The 17,771-nt window shown below is 30.9% G+C and overlaps 1 protein-coding gene across 1 annotated transcript; it reads left to right on the forward strand.

The window, feature by feature from the left end:
- The first annotated feature begins 12,572 nt into the window (after positions 1-12,572).
- On the forward strand, positions 12,573-17,771 carry LOC101206041 (tubby-like F-box protein 8). Its single transcript, XM_004140844.3, has 5 exons — positions 12,573-12,868; positions 13,739-14,187; positions 14,299-14,386; positions 15,112-15,244; positions 16,787-17,771. Exons 2-5 carry the CDS (start codon positions 13,840-13,842, stop codon positions 17,508-17,510), a joined length of 1,293 nt encoding a protein of 430 aa, XP_004140892.1. The 5' UTR covers positions 12,573-12,868; positions 13,739-13,839; the 3' UTR covers positions 17,511-17,771.

Consider the following 17,771-nt stretch of genomic DNA (forward strand, 5'->3'; position numbering starts at 1 on the left):
TTCCTTCTACTCATATTTGCTATCTGCGTATATACTCTAATGCCTCAACAAACAAAAAAAAATTAAGATAATTATTTTATTTTTATTTAATTAAAATTAACTTATTCGTCCTTAATTAAATATTTGTTGGATGAATATTTAATTAATTAAATAATTTGAATTTGGAGTGTTTGTTGAGAATTTAGTTTAATTGTATGTTACGAGATTTAGGTGAAGTTGGAAAAATTATTTGGCTTTATGAAAATTAAAATTTATTAAATAGTTTGAATGTTAGTCGATGTGAAAATTTTGGTTAGAGATTTGATTCATTATATATATATATAGATAACTATTATGAAAAATAGTAAAGAAAATTCTACTTATGAAAAATTAATTCTTATTAACGATAATATTATAGATAATTTGTCCAAGATAAAACATATGACAAACCGTAAGAACGATTAAGACATATGACAGACAAGCAGTCTTTTTATATATTTTCACATTGTATCAATGTAAACAGTTTTAGTTTTCCTTTAACTAATTTTCAATTATAAACAATTACTAAAAATACAATTGTAAATTTTCATAAGAAATCATATGAATATATTTATATAGTTTTTACTTTGATACACTTTTCTATCTACACGTAACTCTCAATTAGAAAATTAGCTTGGTGAAACAAATGTCGGTAGATATATTTATTAATACTCTACTCCAGATAGTATGAAGTTCAAGACATTTTGATGCTCGACTTAGATAATATACATTATTTGAAGATTAACAACCTTGAGTTTAGGTGTGATTTCTAAATTTCTTATTTTTATTTTTATTATTTTTCTTTAATTTGTTAAAGAAAATATTTGATTTGGGAATAGTAAAAATAAATTGGTGTTAGGTTAAATGCTTAACATTCAACCATCTAAAAAACAAATTGATTTTTTTTAATCTTAAACATAGAATCTATTTTTGTTAAGATTGCATAATTGACACATGGTCATAACTTTTTTGCATTTACAAACACATCCTATATAACGACCCAACTTTTCTAACTAATTGAAGTCATTACTTTAATATGAGACACATCCTTTAAATATAAGACTTTATAAAATTAAATAAAAAATAAATCAACAAATATTGAAGAGCATATGGCTTGATTCAGCAGCATCACGACGTTCGATGTGATTCTTGAGAGATGCAATCTTATTATCCTTTTCTTCAACAACCTTCATGAACATGTTGATCTTTTTTTCAAGCTCAGTCATTATGTCTTCACTTGTATCCACGCCAGTCGCCATAACCAACATGATATTTAAATGAGGAGTCTCCTCATTCAAGCGTTCACAGGAGAAAATTTGTTCGTCAATCGCAGGATTTTCTTTGATTATAATTCCTCCTTTTGATGGCTTGGACAGTTGTTCCCAAATGTTCTTTGTGACCTCAAAGGATGATATTTTCTCAGATGATTGAGTCTCCCTTGAGCGGCTGCGAGTATTTGGCTGCTTACTGATGTCACTTGGAGCTTTGAAAGTGTTGCCTTGGGATGTCATGATTTCTTTCGATGATCTTCAAAAGAGGAAGAGATAAAAGGTAGAGATTGTCCAACTGGGCGTGCCAAACTGTTCACACGAGATTTGGAAGAAATGTAATTCGTAGAATTGAACTTTGATACATTGATGAATATTGTGAATACAATCTGTTCACACGAGATTTCGAAGAAAATGTATTTCGTAGAATTGAACTTTGATATATTGATTGATATAGTGGATACAATCTCTAGTATTTACTCATTTGATATTTTCTCTCGAATTCAAGTTAAAACTTAGAACTTCTTTATCTTCAATCTTTAGGATGTTGTAGTTACAAGTCGATTTGAACTTCGATCTTCTGGAAACCAAGGAAAGTTTAATCTTCCAAGTCTTCAATCTTTCAGAAGTTGTTGATCTCGAGGTTGATACGAACTTGCACGTCTTAAGAGCTTGTAGAAGTTTGAATTTTCAATTCTTCAGAGCTTCAGAGCTTCGATTCTTCCTATAACCAAAGACTCTCTCAAATGAATCGCAAAGGTCTCTATTTATAGAGAAATTTTATGGGCTTTAGGTGGGCTTGGGCACATTTGCTTGTTAGGGTTGGACTTATACCAATTTACTTGTTGGGCTTAGATTTGGGTTTGGGTTGAGTAAACATAATTATCAAAATCCAATAAAAATATAATTATCAAATATTTGTTGTGATGATATGGCAAAATTTAATTGGCCGAAATTTCTTGCTCAACACAATCTCTAGTATTTACTCATTTGATGTTTTGCCTCGAATACAAGTTAAAAACTTAAAACTTCTTGGTCTTCGGGCTTCAGAATGTTTTAGCTGCAAGTCGATTTAAACTTTGATCTTTTGGAATCCAAGGAAAGCTTAATCTTCCAAGTCTTCAATCTTTCAAAAGTTGTTGATCTCGATGATGGTACAAACTTGCATATCTTGAGAGCTTGTAGAAGTTTGAATCTTCAACTCTTCAGAGCTTCAATTCTTCTTTCAGCCAAAGACTCTTTAAATGAGTGGCAAAGGTTTCTATTTATAGAGAAACTTCATGGGTTTTAGGTTGGTTTGGGCTTGGGTCCATTTGTTTGTTGGGCTTGAACTTGGGCCCATTTGCGTGTTGAGCTTGAGCTTAGACTTGGACACATTTCTTGTTGGGCTCGGGCCCCCTTGTTTGGTCCGATTTTTCATCATGGGCTTGCATTGAGTTGGATATGAAAAAACTTGACTACTCAAAATCCAATCAAATTATGATCATCACAATTTTGATGACGTGGTAGAATTAAATTGACTGAATTTTTTTGTTCAACAATGAGTGTTGATTGCTTGTGGTTGTAGTTGAGAATAGGAGTGGAGCTGAGGCATTTTGGCGACGAAAATGATTACTTCTTGTCAAAAAGTGTATTGAACAACTCTCCATTTCTCTCCTTCTTTCTCATCTCTCCTTCTTCAACCATTATCTTCTCTTATTCATATGCTTCAAACAATATAGAGATAATGATAATAACAAGAGTAAAAGTGTCAAAATTCGTACTTTTACCGTTGGAATAGTAACAATAAATTTGAAAGTAACAATGCAATAAAAATTTTAGATGTAATTGAATTAAACATACTCTACTCTTCATTCCGTTCAAGTTTTTCTATGGTAGGTTTTGGAAGTTCATATTGATGCAAAACACAAGTAAAATAACACAAAAAATAATCAAATTAGACACACTTTTCACGTTAACATTAGTTTGTTACATTAAATAATGAGATAAGTGCGACCTATAAATTCAAAATATTAGCAGATATAACATTGTAAATTTTTTTTATAAATACAACAAAATTTAGATCAATTTTACATCTACAATGATAGACTATATTGCTAACTGGGAGTCTCTACCAGTGAAAAAGACGATCACACTGACAAAAGTATATCATCGATAAAGTCTATGGTTGATTTTCAATTCATTAAAAATGTTGTTATACAATTAATTATTCTTAATATTGTTATCTATCACGATTATTTTGATTTATTTAAATAATAAAAAGTTTCCCATTTATATATATATATATTCGCAAATTCCTTGGATGGCACCATAAATTTACCAATTAATGACCGGACTAAGTTAATTTAAAGAGAAAGAGAAGCTTGACATAGGATGAAGATTTTGAACAATGCGAGGACTGTTTCTTAATGACCTTTCAGATTACACTGAGTACCTTAACAATGCTTGTATTTATTTTAAAAGAAGATTGAATTTGAGCTTGACTATTTTGTCCATAAGTTAATATTTTTAGTTACATATTAAATGTTGTTTTTTTGTCTATATTATATATATATAGTTCAACTATCAATGAGATGACATCACGTGAAAAGAAGGCTTTCCCGTCAAGGTTTATTCTACAGTCAGAAATTCACAACCATTTTAATGATTCTTCCTTTTATTTAATTACGTAAGCAACCTTGTGACACTATATATATATATGTATGTGTGTGTATAGATATAATATTGGATAACTTACGTAAATATAGTAAAACCGTAAATAGTTTTTGGTATGAGAGTAGAAGATCATGTATAGGTATAGTTCGTGTTCAATATGTCGTAACAAAAAGTTAAAGCCTATGAAACCACAATTGTTTTTTCATGAATTACAAACTTGTCATTTGTTAGTTTTGCATATTACGGAACCATTCTTCACTTCACTTCATTTTCTTCTTTTTTTACAATTTACTCTTCTCTTCTTCATACTTCTTCTACTTCATATTTCCACTTCTTTTTGTTTGTGATTTCTTTATCTTCTCTCACCTAATTTCTTCTTTCTTCTTCATAGCTCATCTTCTTTTTTTTCTTCTTGGTACAATATCTAAACAATATTGCTACAAGATCTAAACGATTGTGTAACAATGTATAAACGATAAGTTATCAATCCCAAATATACAGAGATAGACCATTATCACTAATAAATTATTTAGTTTTGATACAAGATCGTTTAGACTGAGTATAACGGTACAAGATCATGTAGCAAGATCATTTAGATTTTATACAAGATCGTTTAGACTAGGTACAAGATCGTTTAAGTTTAGTACAAGGGTACAAGATCGTTTTTTCAAGTGTATGCGATCGGTTAATCGTAGAGTATTTTTGTTATTTCACCTTATGAGCTTGTGAGTTTTTTCCTTTTTCAAAATTGTTTGTAAATATTTTTGCGTTTTGTTCTTTTTTTACACGGTATAAAACAATGTGAAATAACAAAAATACCCCCACGATTAATCAATCACATACACATGAAAAATTATTTTGCACTCCGTCTAAAATGAAAATAAGTGAGATGATCAACTATATCCTCCAACTATAACAAAAGTAAATAACTGAGAGAATAGCTAAAGAAACACAAAGAACAAATAACACAAAAATTTAATCAAAGACAGGCTCCCCTTGAATTTGTGTCTGAATCTTCTTGAAAATAAACTTCCTGAATTCATTGATCGCAGTTCAACTATTTCAGTCTTCTTTCATATTTCTTATCTACATGTGCAACGTAAATTCCACTTGCAAAACTTCGGTAATCCATCTTCATAAAGAAGACAATTCAACTACCTTCACAAATAATAATTCTTCAAGAGAGAACTTCTCCGAAATCAATTTTTCATCCATGCACACGCTGAACTAAGCCAATAGCTTAACTATTTAAAAATCACGATAATATTCTCCTGTAACTTCTTTATGCAATGATATAGATAAAAGAATTCTATTATGAACGAAAATCTTTTGTCTTTAAATAATATCCTTTATTTAAATAACCATAAAAAGAAAATTATTATTTCTTTTTTACAAAAATACTCAACATAAACGATCTCGTATGTAGTCTAAACGTTCTCGTAGCAAGTGATCTAAATCATTTATTTATACTACTCTTTAACCTGAACTAGTCATTCTCAAATCTTTGTCCAATTGTCAGCTCCTACTTAAAACTTTCCACGTATAAAATTAATCTTTATCTTAGTCATGCTTAAATCCTTAATCTTACGCATTAACTCTTGTCAAATAAAATTTGACATCTTCTCGTCAAACTTTTCTTCTCGTCTAACTCCATATCACAAAAAGCTTTAACCGCTTAACATAATTTTTTAAGGTCCTAATACAATAACTACTTATGTAGACTACCCACCTTTTCTCACGAAGACTCTTTCTCTTGTGAGCGTTTAGACTTATAGGTCTTATCGCAAATCCTTCTTTTCTCAAAACTTCCTCGCGAACTAACTTCTTAATCGCAAAACGTATACTTAACTATATAAAATTTTATCACTTAATCCTTTCCACAGATAGATTCAAAATCCAACTTCTTATCCAAATCGCAAAATCAAAACATTTAGCCAAATTATACTTCCTATACTCAAATTAGAAATAGGTCAAAAAAGAAATAAAATAAGAACTAAACATGAACAATCATCCAAACCATAAAATTATTATAGATTAATAGCAATTTTTACCAAACAATCATTTTGTAAACATAATAAGTAAAACTAAAACGTGTTAATAGGCATAAAAGAATATGCTCTCAAACATTTAAACGATGCATAATGTTTACATAAAATATTTTATACGATGTTCAAAATTACAAAACAAAAGAGAATATTATAGCCCTACCTTTTGAAAATGATCAAAGTGTAGAAAATCGTGCTAATAACGTATTATGAAATATGAACAATCATACTAAACAAGAACAACAAAGCAACACAAAAATAGAATAGATAAGAGAGAAAGTATAGAAAACAATTGAACTCAAGTGTGATATATTGTCTAACAAATGCACTACATACTATTTATAGGACATGTCGTTGTATATGTTACAATATGAAATTCAATAAGATGAATGTTAGAACATGGAATTGAAGGAGAGTAATATGACAATTGGTAACTTATGTAAGCCGTGGATATCTACACATTTATAATATTTTATGGAGTGTTTGCAAAAGTAGCAAAAAAAAATTATGATAATAGAGTTCATGTCACTACATTTTCTAAATTCCAAAAGTAGATAACTCTTTGATAGTCTCTTGATAACTTTCTGATAACCCTTTAATATATCTAATTACTTGTTATATTTGTTATATTTGCAATAAACAAAAAAGAGGCGTTTGTGGAGTTGTTTTTTTCTAAATTTTTGTTGGTTATGTGATGCAATTTCTCATATTTTATTACATTTACAATATTGTTCAATTTTATCATTTATTTGTCTCTAATTTTCTGTGTCAAGAGTTCTTATAATGTTTTCCACTAATTTTATTCTATTTTTATAAAAAGAAACAAATTATTCCCACCTTTTTCCTCTCCAATGGTTTTGAACTTTCTTTCTCTTGTTTTTCTGGTGATCGAACATTTTGCACTTGATTTTTCACTCAAATATGGAGGATTCAAACGAATACTTTTTGTTGTTAACTCATTAGTTTATGATTCTTTTTCGTCGGTATTGGTTATTGTTAACAAAATGCGTAGATATGATCACATAATTTGGAGGATTTAAGTTGATCGATTATGTTTTTAACTTTTCTGTTTCTTAGTCTTTAATTATTTTCCTATCTCTATAACTTCATTTCTCTGTTTCTCTACATTCCAATTTTTGTTTTCCCAATTAAATTTCTCTCAATATTTCTCCAATGACTTTAACATGTTTTTTCTTTTCTTAGCTCTCTATTTTTTTTTCTCCCTTAAAACTTTCATCTTTCTATATAATTTAGAACAGTGTTGTTTTAACATAAAACACTTTTGCTCCTCAAATTTTCAAAATTACATCCCAATCATGAAACAAAATACAATTGAAAAAGTGCTTTTTCAACCTTTCAAATGTCATACCAAATTACCCTTAATTATTTAAAGGAACACCTTTCTTTTCTTCTTCTTTTACTATTCTTAAAAGTAATATAAAAAAGATTATTTATGAAGATTACTACGTGAAGGTTACTACTTAAATTAAAAGTCTGTTTGTGTGTGTGTGTGTGTGGGAGGGAAAGAAAGAGTAAATCATAAGGCTCATCAAAAGCACGTGCTGTGGATTTCTTGCATTGATAGTTGTTTTCAATGCTGAAAAATCACTTTTCAGATTACTAAGTTACTTATTTATATTTATACACACATACTGGATTGCTGCAATTCTGTACATCATTGGAACATGAGAGCATGTGGTTATCAAAGTACTTTTTTTCTGTATACTTAATTAAAACCTTAAATTCTAAACTAATCATAAAGCTTATAAGTTGAATCAAATACTGAAGTGGCATGATTACAGTAAACTAAAAAGAAAAATAGAAGAAAAAGAAAGTACAAAGTTTAATTAAGAAGAGGTACAATTTGTAAATGGGACCTGATGGGGGTCCAACCAAAGCACTTGAAAGAGAAAAAAAAAACGAAAAAAGAAAAACCCATTTTGAGCAAGTAAAGGGTGGCAGGCCCCCCATGTGTTCACACAACATCAACTTAAAATGGGAAAAGGAAAGTACCAAACTAAAATTTAAAATAAATCAATTTTAACTTTAGAAATTTTAGTTTAATTTAATTTCGTATAGGTATTAAAAAGAAGAAAAAAAAAAACCATTCTCATCTCTCTCACGTCAACTTCTTTGCTTTTGCTCTCTCTTACTGATGTCCACATCTATGATGTTGAGAGACACAAATGGATAACAGGATAAGCCTTTACCAATGAATTTTCAAAAAGTTTGTTTGCTAACGCTGTTTTTTTTATCATACAATTGGACCACAACCCCCAATATCATAATCCATTCTCTTCCAGATAAATAAATTTTATATATCTTATTCCACCCCGACCTCCTACTAACCGTTGCCCTAGTAAAAAACTGTTAGTCACGTTGTGACAACAGTAATTATACCTCACGAAAGTTACATATAACATGATTGATAGAGTTTGATATATTTACCATCAAATTGTAACCTATTATTATAATTCGTTTGGTTAACTCATTTGCCTTTTCCGGTTCTTCTTTCATTGTTTTAAACTTTTGATCATAAAGTTGGGCCTGAATCTGGGCCACATGGGCCATGGGCCTACATGATGATAGACCAACTCACTTTTGATGTATTATTTCGTCGGCTGTGGTGTACATGCCATTAAATCCGTACTTTCTTATAAGTTGGACTTGAGGCCCAACTACTTTTGATGCAAACCATAATCAAATTGATAGAGACTTTAGTGAGACGAGAAAAATATTTGAAGAAGTAACACTCATATTTAAGTACGTTTCATTTTGTTTAAATTATATTTGCTAAATATTAAAATTGACTTTCATGAATTAATTATTGTCAACTACGTTATTCCAGTACAATCTTTATAATTATTTGATTAAAGATAATGTTTAATTGCATCAAAATAGATTAATTCTTATGTTTGACACTATCATAATATAAGGATATAATCAATCAATTATTTGAGATTATTTATGACACATGTCCATGTAATAATCTAAAAAATGTTCAGTCCAATTCTTATTCTCTAATAAGAAAATATGATTATAATTTATGTTTCTACATATAATTATCCTAAGATTATCAATTATAACTCATACTAATATTAATTTATTATTTTTTCCACAAGAATAATCGATTAGAGACATTTAGAATATATTAACATATTCATGGATATTATTATACAATAACATGCAATTGAATAATAATGAGAATGATAAAAAAAATTGTTAAAGAGCCTAGTAAAAAAACCAACTTAACATTTAGTTTCTAATATAAATTATAATTTGGTATTTTAATATTTTTCATCAATTTTATGTTAGTTATCTTTCATAATTTTATTTAATTTAAATCGAATCGAAACCCAAAAGAGTATTGCACGATAAAAAAAATTGAATACGATAATTAGAAAAAATACATATATTAAAAATGTCTCCATACACCTTTTATGCGTCAGGAATGATGCCCTTTCCCTGACGTTGTGAGCAACGCGTTGAAAGTACCTATCTCCCGATGTTGGAAGGGGATGTCAGCAGTCCCCTATTGTCGACGTTCTCTATCCGTCAACAATAGCGGCGTCGGGAGAAAGGCATTCCCGATGCCTTTCCGTTTGCACATCAGAAGTTACACTTCCCTTACGAACTACTACCAACTTCCTTTTCAACGACACCATATACAACAGGAGACCTTTCCTTAATGCTTTTGGGTATCTGTGCCGACACTTGGCAGCATCAGAAGATCCCCAATTTCATGTAGTATTGTCCTACTCTTAAAACTAAATATATAAGTGAAGAATACTAAATGTATCTACAATGCATCAAGTGTATCAAACATATCATGTACATCAAACGTATCAAATTTGTTTAGTGTACCAATAAAGCATAACAATTTTATTGGCGGTGTATCAAACTTATAAGTGAAGTATTTAAGTGTATCAAGGCATAAGGGGTATCAAGTGTAACGAGAAGTATTATGTGTATCAAGATGTTTTATATGTGTATCAAAAGGTACTATCGAGTATATTAAAAAGTATCAGGTGCATCAAATGTATCGATGTACCAAGAAGTATCAAGTGTATCAAGCGATATTAAGTGTATTAGACGTGTATATAGTTGTATTAAATGTATATTAGTAACGAGGGAATTTGTGACATTTTATCTCTTGATATGTGGGTTGAATTTTGTTTTTGTCATTTTTACAAATAATAAAGTATACGTGTGCTATAAACTTAATTATTATAACTTGTTTTGTCATTTCTACAGACGTTCCTTTATAAAAATTGTAACAAACCATAAGAAGCGTTCTATCGTATCGTATGGATAAAGATTAAATTTGAAATTGGAGGATAATAATTGTGTGAAAGAGTTGTTTGATAAAGATGAATATGATAGTTTAGCGGAAGATAGAAGAGAGGTTGAGATGTTTGGCAGCCGCAACGGCAACCAAATTGATTATTTTTCGTTTTTCAGAAAAGAAAAATACACGTGGCTACATTGGAGAAGTTAGTACTAAGGTACGCGACCCAGAATGCTAAGGTGCGCCAACAAGAGATGATGGGAATCTGCGAATCGCGTAAGAAATGAGCCGGTTGGTTTCTCGGCTTTTGCCTTTTCTTCTCTTTTAAAGTCAACCTTCAGGGGGTAATTGCGTAATTGCATATGTGCCTTAAATAATTAAAACTCCTTGGGGAAATTAAAATAACAATAATAATACTAATAGGATTTTTGAGGTATTTTAATTTATATTTTTATATGATGAATAGGGACAAGTAATTGGTTGGTTCAATTTAAGATGATGTATTTTGAAAAAGAAACATAAATCTCACCGCCAGAGATCAAAGTAATATGAAGAAGAAAAGAGGAGACGGGTGATGAAAACAAGACAAATATCTTTACAAAAATAAAGTAACTCAAACAAAACAAAATGTTTCCATAAATATTACTTTACGTACCTTATTTCAAATTTAAATTTAACAAATATGTTTTATTTTAAATTTAATATTTTAAATACTACCTAAAAATACCTTAACCGTATAATTATAAACATCAACGAATTTATTATAAGTTGGCCTCCAATTTTATTGTCTTTATATAACATCTATAAAAAAATTAATTAATATTTAATATTCATAGGTAAATTAATGATAATTGTGCTTCTAAACCTCTCTTATCTATCTAGTTTTTTTTTCTAGACTTTTATTTATTATTTTATAGTGATAAATTAACGTGAATAAAAAAGCTGTTAAAAATTTTGTAAATATTTTGTTCTTTTTATCTTTTTCACATAAATAATTTGAGTTAATCGTTTTGATATGATATATTTGTTATAAATTTTCATAGTATTTTTTTCAGATTTCAAATATAAAATTTTAAAACGTGAGAATGTCATATAATTTATTTCTGTTCTTAAAAAAAAAATTAAAAGAAAATTTACCTAACAAATATTTGTTAGAATTTATTTGATTTAATAAAATGACAAAAACACACCTGATTTTAATAACAAACGACTGAAAAAATCTTTACATAGTTAGAACATTTTTAATACTTTGGTAGTATGAAATTTTTGTTTCACTTGTTACAACAGTAACATTTAAAAGATATATAGAATCTATGAAATAATAAATAATAAATCATTTAAATGATATGCTAAATAATGAATGGAAATAATTGATATTTCAAAAACGATACAAATATAATTTCAAAAATGAAAAAAGTTCACCGACCACGATAGAAAATACAAAAATGTTATGCGATTAATTTGTCGATAAGAAAAGAAAAGAAAAATTGGAGAAAAAATAATATGAAAAAAAAAAAAGTCAAATGAAAATATTTATAAAAAGGACAAAAATATCGTAGAAGCAAAAAAAAAAGATCGCACAAAAGAAGAAAATGATGATAAAGACAAACCCATATATTTTTTTTAGTTTGTTTATTTTATTACGTGACCATAAATATTTTATAAGTTTTCTATATTTATGAAAATTAAGGAAATTGAAATCTATTTAAATATTTTTAAATTCAAATATTATTATTTCACATATAAAAGTTTAGAGGATGGAATTTGTATTTTAATCAATTTTTTAAATATTGAAAAGAAGTAGTTTATTGTGTTTGCTTTGTTGTCCAGAAGCAAACATAAACAATAAAACATTCGATATATATATAAGAAGAAGGGTAACATACATGTAAGATTTATATATATAAAAAAATTATAGATAGTTGTATTTGCTTTTCAAAAGTTTATAGAAACGAGTAAAAATGATGTAGCCAGAAGAAAAAGTAAAAAATATGTTGGCGCGAATTCTATATCCTAGACCTAAAACGTTACATATGGATATCATTTCGTTATATAATTTACCACAAACACCGTCATAAATACAAGTTTATTAAAAATATAAATACACGTGGTACTTGTTTAACACAAAATTATTTAACATAAACCGTGACAAATGAAATGAAAGAAAGCAAATAAAAAATCTTTCATTTAAAATTTGAGTAAAGCAAAGAAGAAAGCAGATTATTTTAGTGTTGAAAAGAGAGAGAGAGAAATTGTTTTTCTTTTTGTTATTATAATTAACTTTCAGTTCATAGAAAAAAGGTAGTTTGTTGTGAGAAATTGGTTCACGCGTTGGATTTAATATTAAGCCTGCAAGACTTGGGTTCTGTCTCACCCAAATAGACAGAGGAACAGAGTTCTTACTCTCAAGAAGCTACAAAGGAGAAGACCCTGAGCTATTTCTTCTTCTTTTTTTCCCTTTTCTATCGCTCCCTTGTTCTTCAATCTATTCTTCTGCCATGGGTTTTTTGTTTTAGGTTGTGGGTTTTCAACCCCATCTACAGATTCCTGTATTTTCTTCATTTTCAGCCTTGGATTTTGCTCATCTTCAATTGGTAAGTTTCTTAGCTTCTAATCTTCTTCTATATCTGTTTACTGAAGCTCTCTAATAGGGTTTCTTAGCTACTAGGTTTACTTACTGTCTAGAGCTACTTTCTATATCTACAATGGTTTTCTCTACCCTTCTACTTTTAGGTTTTATAACATTTCCTTACTTTTTGGCTTGTGTTGACCATTTCTTACTTTTGTTTATGTATGGTTTAAATTTTCATTTAGTTTCTGTGTTTGGTATTCCTTGTGGAAGCACACTTGGTGAGGAAATGGATTATTGACCTATTTGACTAATGGGGTTTTTGTGTTTGGACCTTTTTCTTGTGTTCTCCTTTTTGTTTCTTCTGTTTTCCTGGAGTACCATTTAGTTGTAACTTGCTTTTGAATTTGATAATGCGGTTTCAGTTTTTTTTCTTTTTTTGTTTTTTAATCCACTGATCAGCTGATTCATAGCCTATTAACCTATGTTCTGTTTGCTTGAATGATTTTGTTGGTGTCTGAAATTTATGTTCAGCTGTTTCGGAAATTCACTAGGCCAGAAAAGAAATCCATTCTTCAGAAATGTCAGAAACTTAAAATTTTTGCACAGTTTTTTTCGTTTGGCTTGATGAGTTTTGCAAGAGGAGCTCTTTGCTTACTAAGTTTATCAAATCAAATGATTCGGATTGATAAATTATATTTGAACACACACAAAATTTGGTTCACATCAGGTCTAAAATTCATCATTTTGTGTCTTTGGGAAACCCAGTATTTAGGCTGGTTCTTGTCTTTGTAGAGAACATAATAGAATATCTTTTATATGTTTTTGTGTTCCTTGTTTCATTATTTTTTCAGTGTGATGAATAACATTTGAATGTTGTCTCTTTTATATGCAGTTGATGGTGGTGTATGTTGTGGTTTCGATTATCTTTTAAGTGGCATCACACAACAGCTACATTAAACATACGTTAATCAGAATTTTGTGACACATCCAGTGATGTCGTTTCGTAGTATAGTTCGTGATGTTAGAGAGGGGTTTGGAAGTTTATCCAGGCGTAGTTTTGAGGTGAGACTGCCCGGTCACCAGCGGGGTAAATCTCATGGATCAGTCCATGATTTGCATGACCAACCTCTGGTAATTCAAACCAGTCGTTGGGCTAGTCTCCCACCTGAGCTATTGCGGGATGTAGTCACGAGACTGGAGGAGAGTGAGAGTGTGTGGCCTGCTCGAAAACATGTTGTTGCTTGTGCTGCTGTTTGTAGGTCGTGGAGGGAAATGTGCAAAGAGATAGTAAAAAATCCGGAGTTCTCTGGAAAAATTACCTTCCCTGTCTCCTTAAAACAGGTACAAAAGTAACAAAGTGCTTTCCATGTTTGTAATTCTTTTCACACGTGTTGAACGCAGAAAGACATAGAAGAGTACCTTTTGCAATTCTTATTTCATTTCTTTTTGCAGCCAGGGACTCGGGATGGAACCACTCAGTGCTTTATTAAGAGGGACAAATCTAATTTGACTTATCACCTTTACCTCTGCCTAAGTCCTGGTAAGCTTTTCTTCCATGGTTACATCTGTTTGTTTTTCTTTCATTGTACATCATATGGATTTAAATACTTTTGCCCAAAGTTGTTCATTAGGATCTAATCATTGAGAGACATGGGGTTCATTCTCTGTTTGTATGGGCCTGTGACTCATTTGGTATGATGTTGCCATAATGCGTGTCTATGGGCTCTTCCCCACCATATGCCGAAAGATTTCTGATTTTTTGGATAGTGCTGCATTGTTTCGTCATCATATCATCTCGTGTATTTTAACATTTGCTTTTATTTTAAATGAATCACATGAACCTTTTACACACGCAGCTGTTATCTAAAATGGGATAACTACAAGTAATTTATATGTAATATCGGTTTTGTTTTGAGATGTGAATCTTCTTTTTTTGTGTTCATGGTCGTTACATATCAGTCCTTGGATATTTAGCAAAGTAGTTCCACCATTAGATGATGAAGTCCGAATATATGTCCAGATATTTTACAATGGAGTTTGTATTGGATAATGAACTGTGATTCCTAAAACTGGATATTTGACAAAGTACTCCTTTTGGATGATGAATTCTGAAAATATTAAATATTACGATATGGAACATGCATGCATGCATACACACACATGTTCATGAATCTGTCTGATAAGGGTTCAGCCTCAATTTTATTTATCAATAATGGGTGAGTTCAAGAGTTTCCCACAATCTCTTAACATTTATCCTTATTGCAGCTTTACTTGTTGATAATGGGAAGTTTCTTCTTTCTGCCAAAAGAACGAGAAGAACAACCTGCACTGAATACGTGATCTCCATGGATGCAGATAATATATCAAGATCAAGCAACACTTACATTGGAAAACTAAGGTAGAATTGTTTGTCTCCATCCAAGTTCCCTGGTACTCTAAGATATTATTAATTATGACACTTTTCTAAATGAAGGAATTACACCAAGCTGAATGATTATCAATGTACACTCCATATGGATCTTGTTCAAATGGAGGGTTTGGTAAATTTAACGTAGCGATCCAACTCTTTATACTAAGCTGGAGTCATTACTACTAATTTAAATAAAGATTTTCTAAAAGAAAATAAATAAATAAAAGTAGATATTAAACCTTTCAATAAAAACGTCAAATACTTAATTATAAATCATAAACAAATAATCTAGAAATAAAAATAAAATGTCAAATATTAGTTTGGGCCCTATTTCAAATAACAAGAAAATATTTTAAGAGTACTCATGAGTTCTGAAATTTTAAATAAAATATTGTAAGCATAAATGGAGAAGAAATCATAAACTTTCCCTTATGGCGAACCACAGTCACTTCTTGTCATTCGCTAGCTTTCCTCTACAGACCTTTGCCTGAAAAATTAAATATAAAAAGAGTGGGTATAAACATATACTCATGAATGGACTCACTACTAGTCCCGCTAGGTGTCTGTTAACTTCTCGTTAGGGTCCAATAAGAAGGTATCTCATAACTATCGTGCTCGCGAACACACGCTATCTAGTGATCCTAAGAAACCCAATTGGTCTTTGGTGATTCCGAAGGAACACCTAAGAGAAACTTGTCTTCGGCGACTCAAAGGAACGCCTAAGAGAATCGGGCTAAAAGTGACCTCATCAAATCACTCATAAAAGTTAGCCACATGCATAAATAGGTGGTGATCTCAAGGGACACCTATATGGGTACGATTTTAATAGACAAAGCTAACAGAACACCATAGCCTATACATGTAGTATATCATAAATATCATATCTCAATCATTACATATGTAGATCATAGCATGTCTCTTTCATAATATATCTCGGTCAGACCATATCTCAGTCATACATATCTTAGTCATTCATAACGGTCATCTATGTAGCCATCTTTAACAGTCATCTCTAACAGTCACATTATGCATCCTAGCTACACTAATGCATAATAAGGGAAACATACATGCAAACTTTAATGTCGAAGGTCTAATAGTAGAATTTGTTGTCCAAGATTAGCTTAACAGAAATTGTTTCTAATAGTCACAGCCAAAGCTTTCCAAACAGACAAAAGTCCAAAACATAAACGAGTGGGGATGCTTCACGAATATTGAATATTTCACGAACTCCTTCCTTTTTTGGAAAAAATTATACGAGTGGCCTGATTTTGATTTGTTTATCTGCCTGTTTGTCAAATTCATCTCTTTTATATTCGTTAGGTTTCATTATTGGGGAAACAGTTTCAAAATATTGAAAGATTACCACATATCTCTTAATGCAAACAGGAAAAGTGCATCTTGTGGCTTTTACTAATTATTTGCATCAGTTAGATTGAATTATTCATCTCGAATTGTTTTCTTGTAGAAATGTACCTAGTTACACGTTGCATCTTTTAGTTTGTTTACATGGATCTGTTCTCTTCATTTCAGGTCAAATTTTCTTGGGACCAAGTTCATTATTTATGATACACAGCCTCCATACAACAATGCCCAGATTTCCCCACCTGGCCGTAGCCGTAGATTCTACTCGAAGAAAGTTTCTCCAAAAGTCCCAACTGGTAGCTATGACATTGCTCAAGTCACTTATGAATTGAACGTTCTTGGCACAAGAGGCCCCCGAAAGATGCACTGCACAATGCACTCCATCCCTACCTCATCTCTGGACGCTGGTGGCACTGTTCCAGGCCAACCCGAGGTTGTTCCTCGACTCCTTGGGGATTCATTTCGAAGCATATCATTCTCCAAGTCTGTCTTCAACTCTACAGAGTTCGGTAGTTCCCGTTTCTCTGACATTGTTGGCTCTCGAGACGAAGATGAGACGGGGAAGGAGAGACCATTGATTCTTAGGAACAAGCCGCCACGGTGGCATGAGCAGTTGCAGTGTTGGTGCCTTAATTTCCGGGGGCGAGTAACTGTTGCCTCTGTCAAAAACTTTCAACTGATAGCCGCTACAGAGCCTTCTTCAACAGCTACAAACCAATCACAGCCAAATCAACATGCCCAATCCTCCCAATCTGACCATGACAAGATCATTCTTCAATTTGGAAAGGTTGGGAAAGACATGTTTACCATGGATTACCGTTATCCATTGTCAGCATTTCAAGCTTTTGCAATCTGTTTGAGTAGCTTTGACACCAAATTGGCTTGTGAATAAATGAAACTAGAAGCCCCATCGTGAAATCGAGGGATCTTATGATGGTTTCTTTCTTCTTTCAGAATAGAATGTATTTGGTTGTATGCAGTGACTGTAAAAAGTCATCTTGAAAAATTTGTATAACAGTGTGTGCACCCCAAAGAGATTTCTTTCTGGCCTACCCTCGCCCTCCCATCTTTGGTTCCTTTTGCCTAGTTTGCTGTTCGCTAGTCAACAAAAGTACATTGAATATTGAAATGTAGACATAGTTTCTCATTGGTC

Source organism: Cucumis sativus, chromosome 6, assembly GCF_000004075.3.
Source record: "Cucumis sativus cultivar 9930 chromosome 6, Cucumber_9930_V3, whole genome shotgun sequence".
NCBI classification, from domain to species: Eukaryota; Viridiplantae; Streptophyta; class Magnoliopsida; order Cucurbitales; family Cucurbitaceae; genus Cucumis; species Cucumis sativus.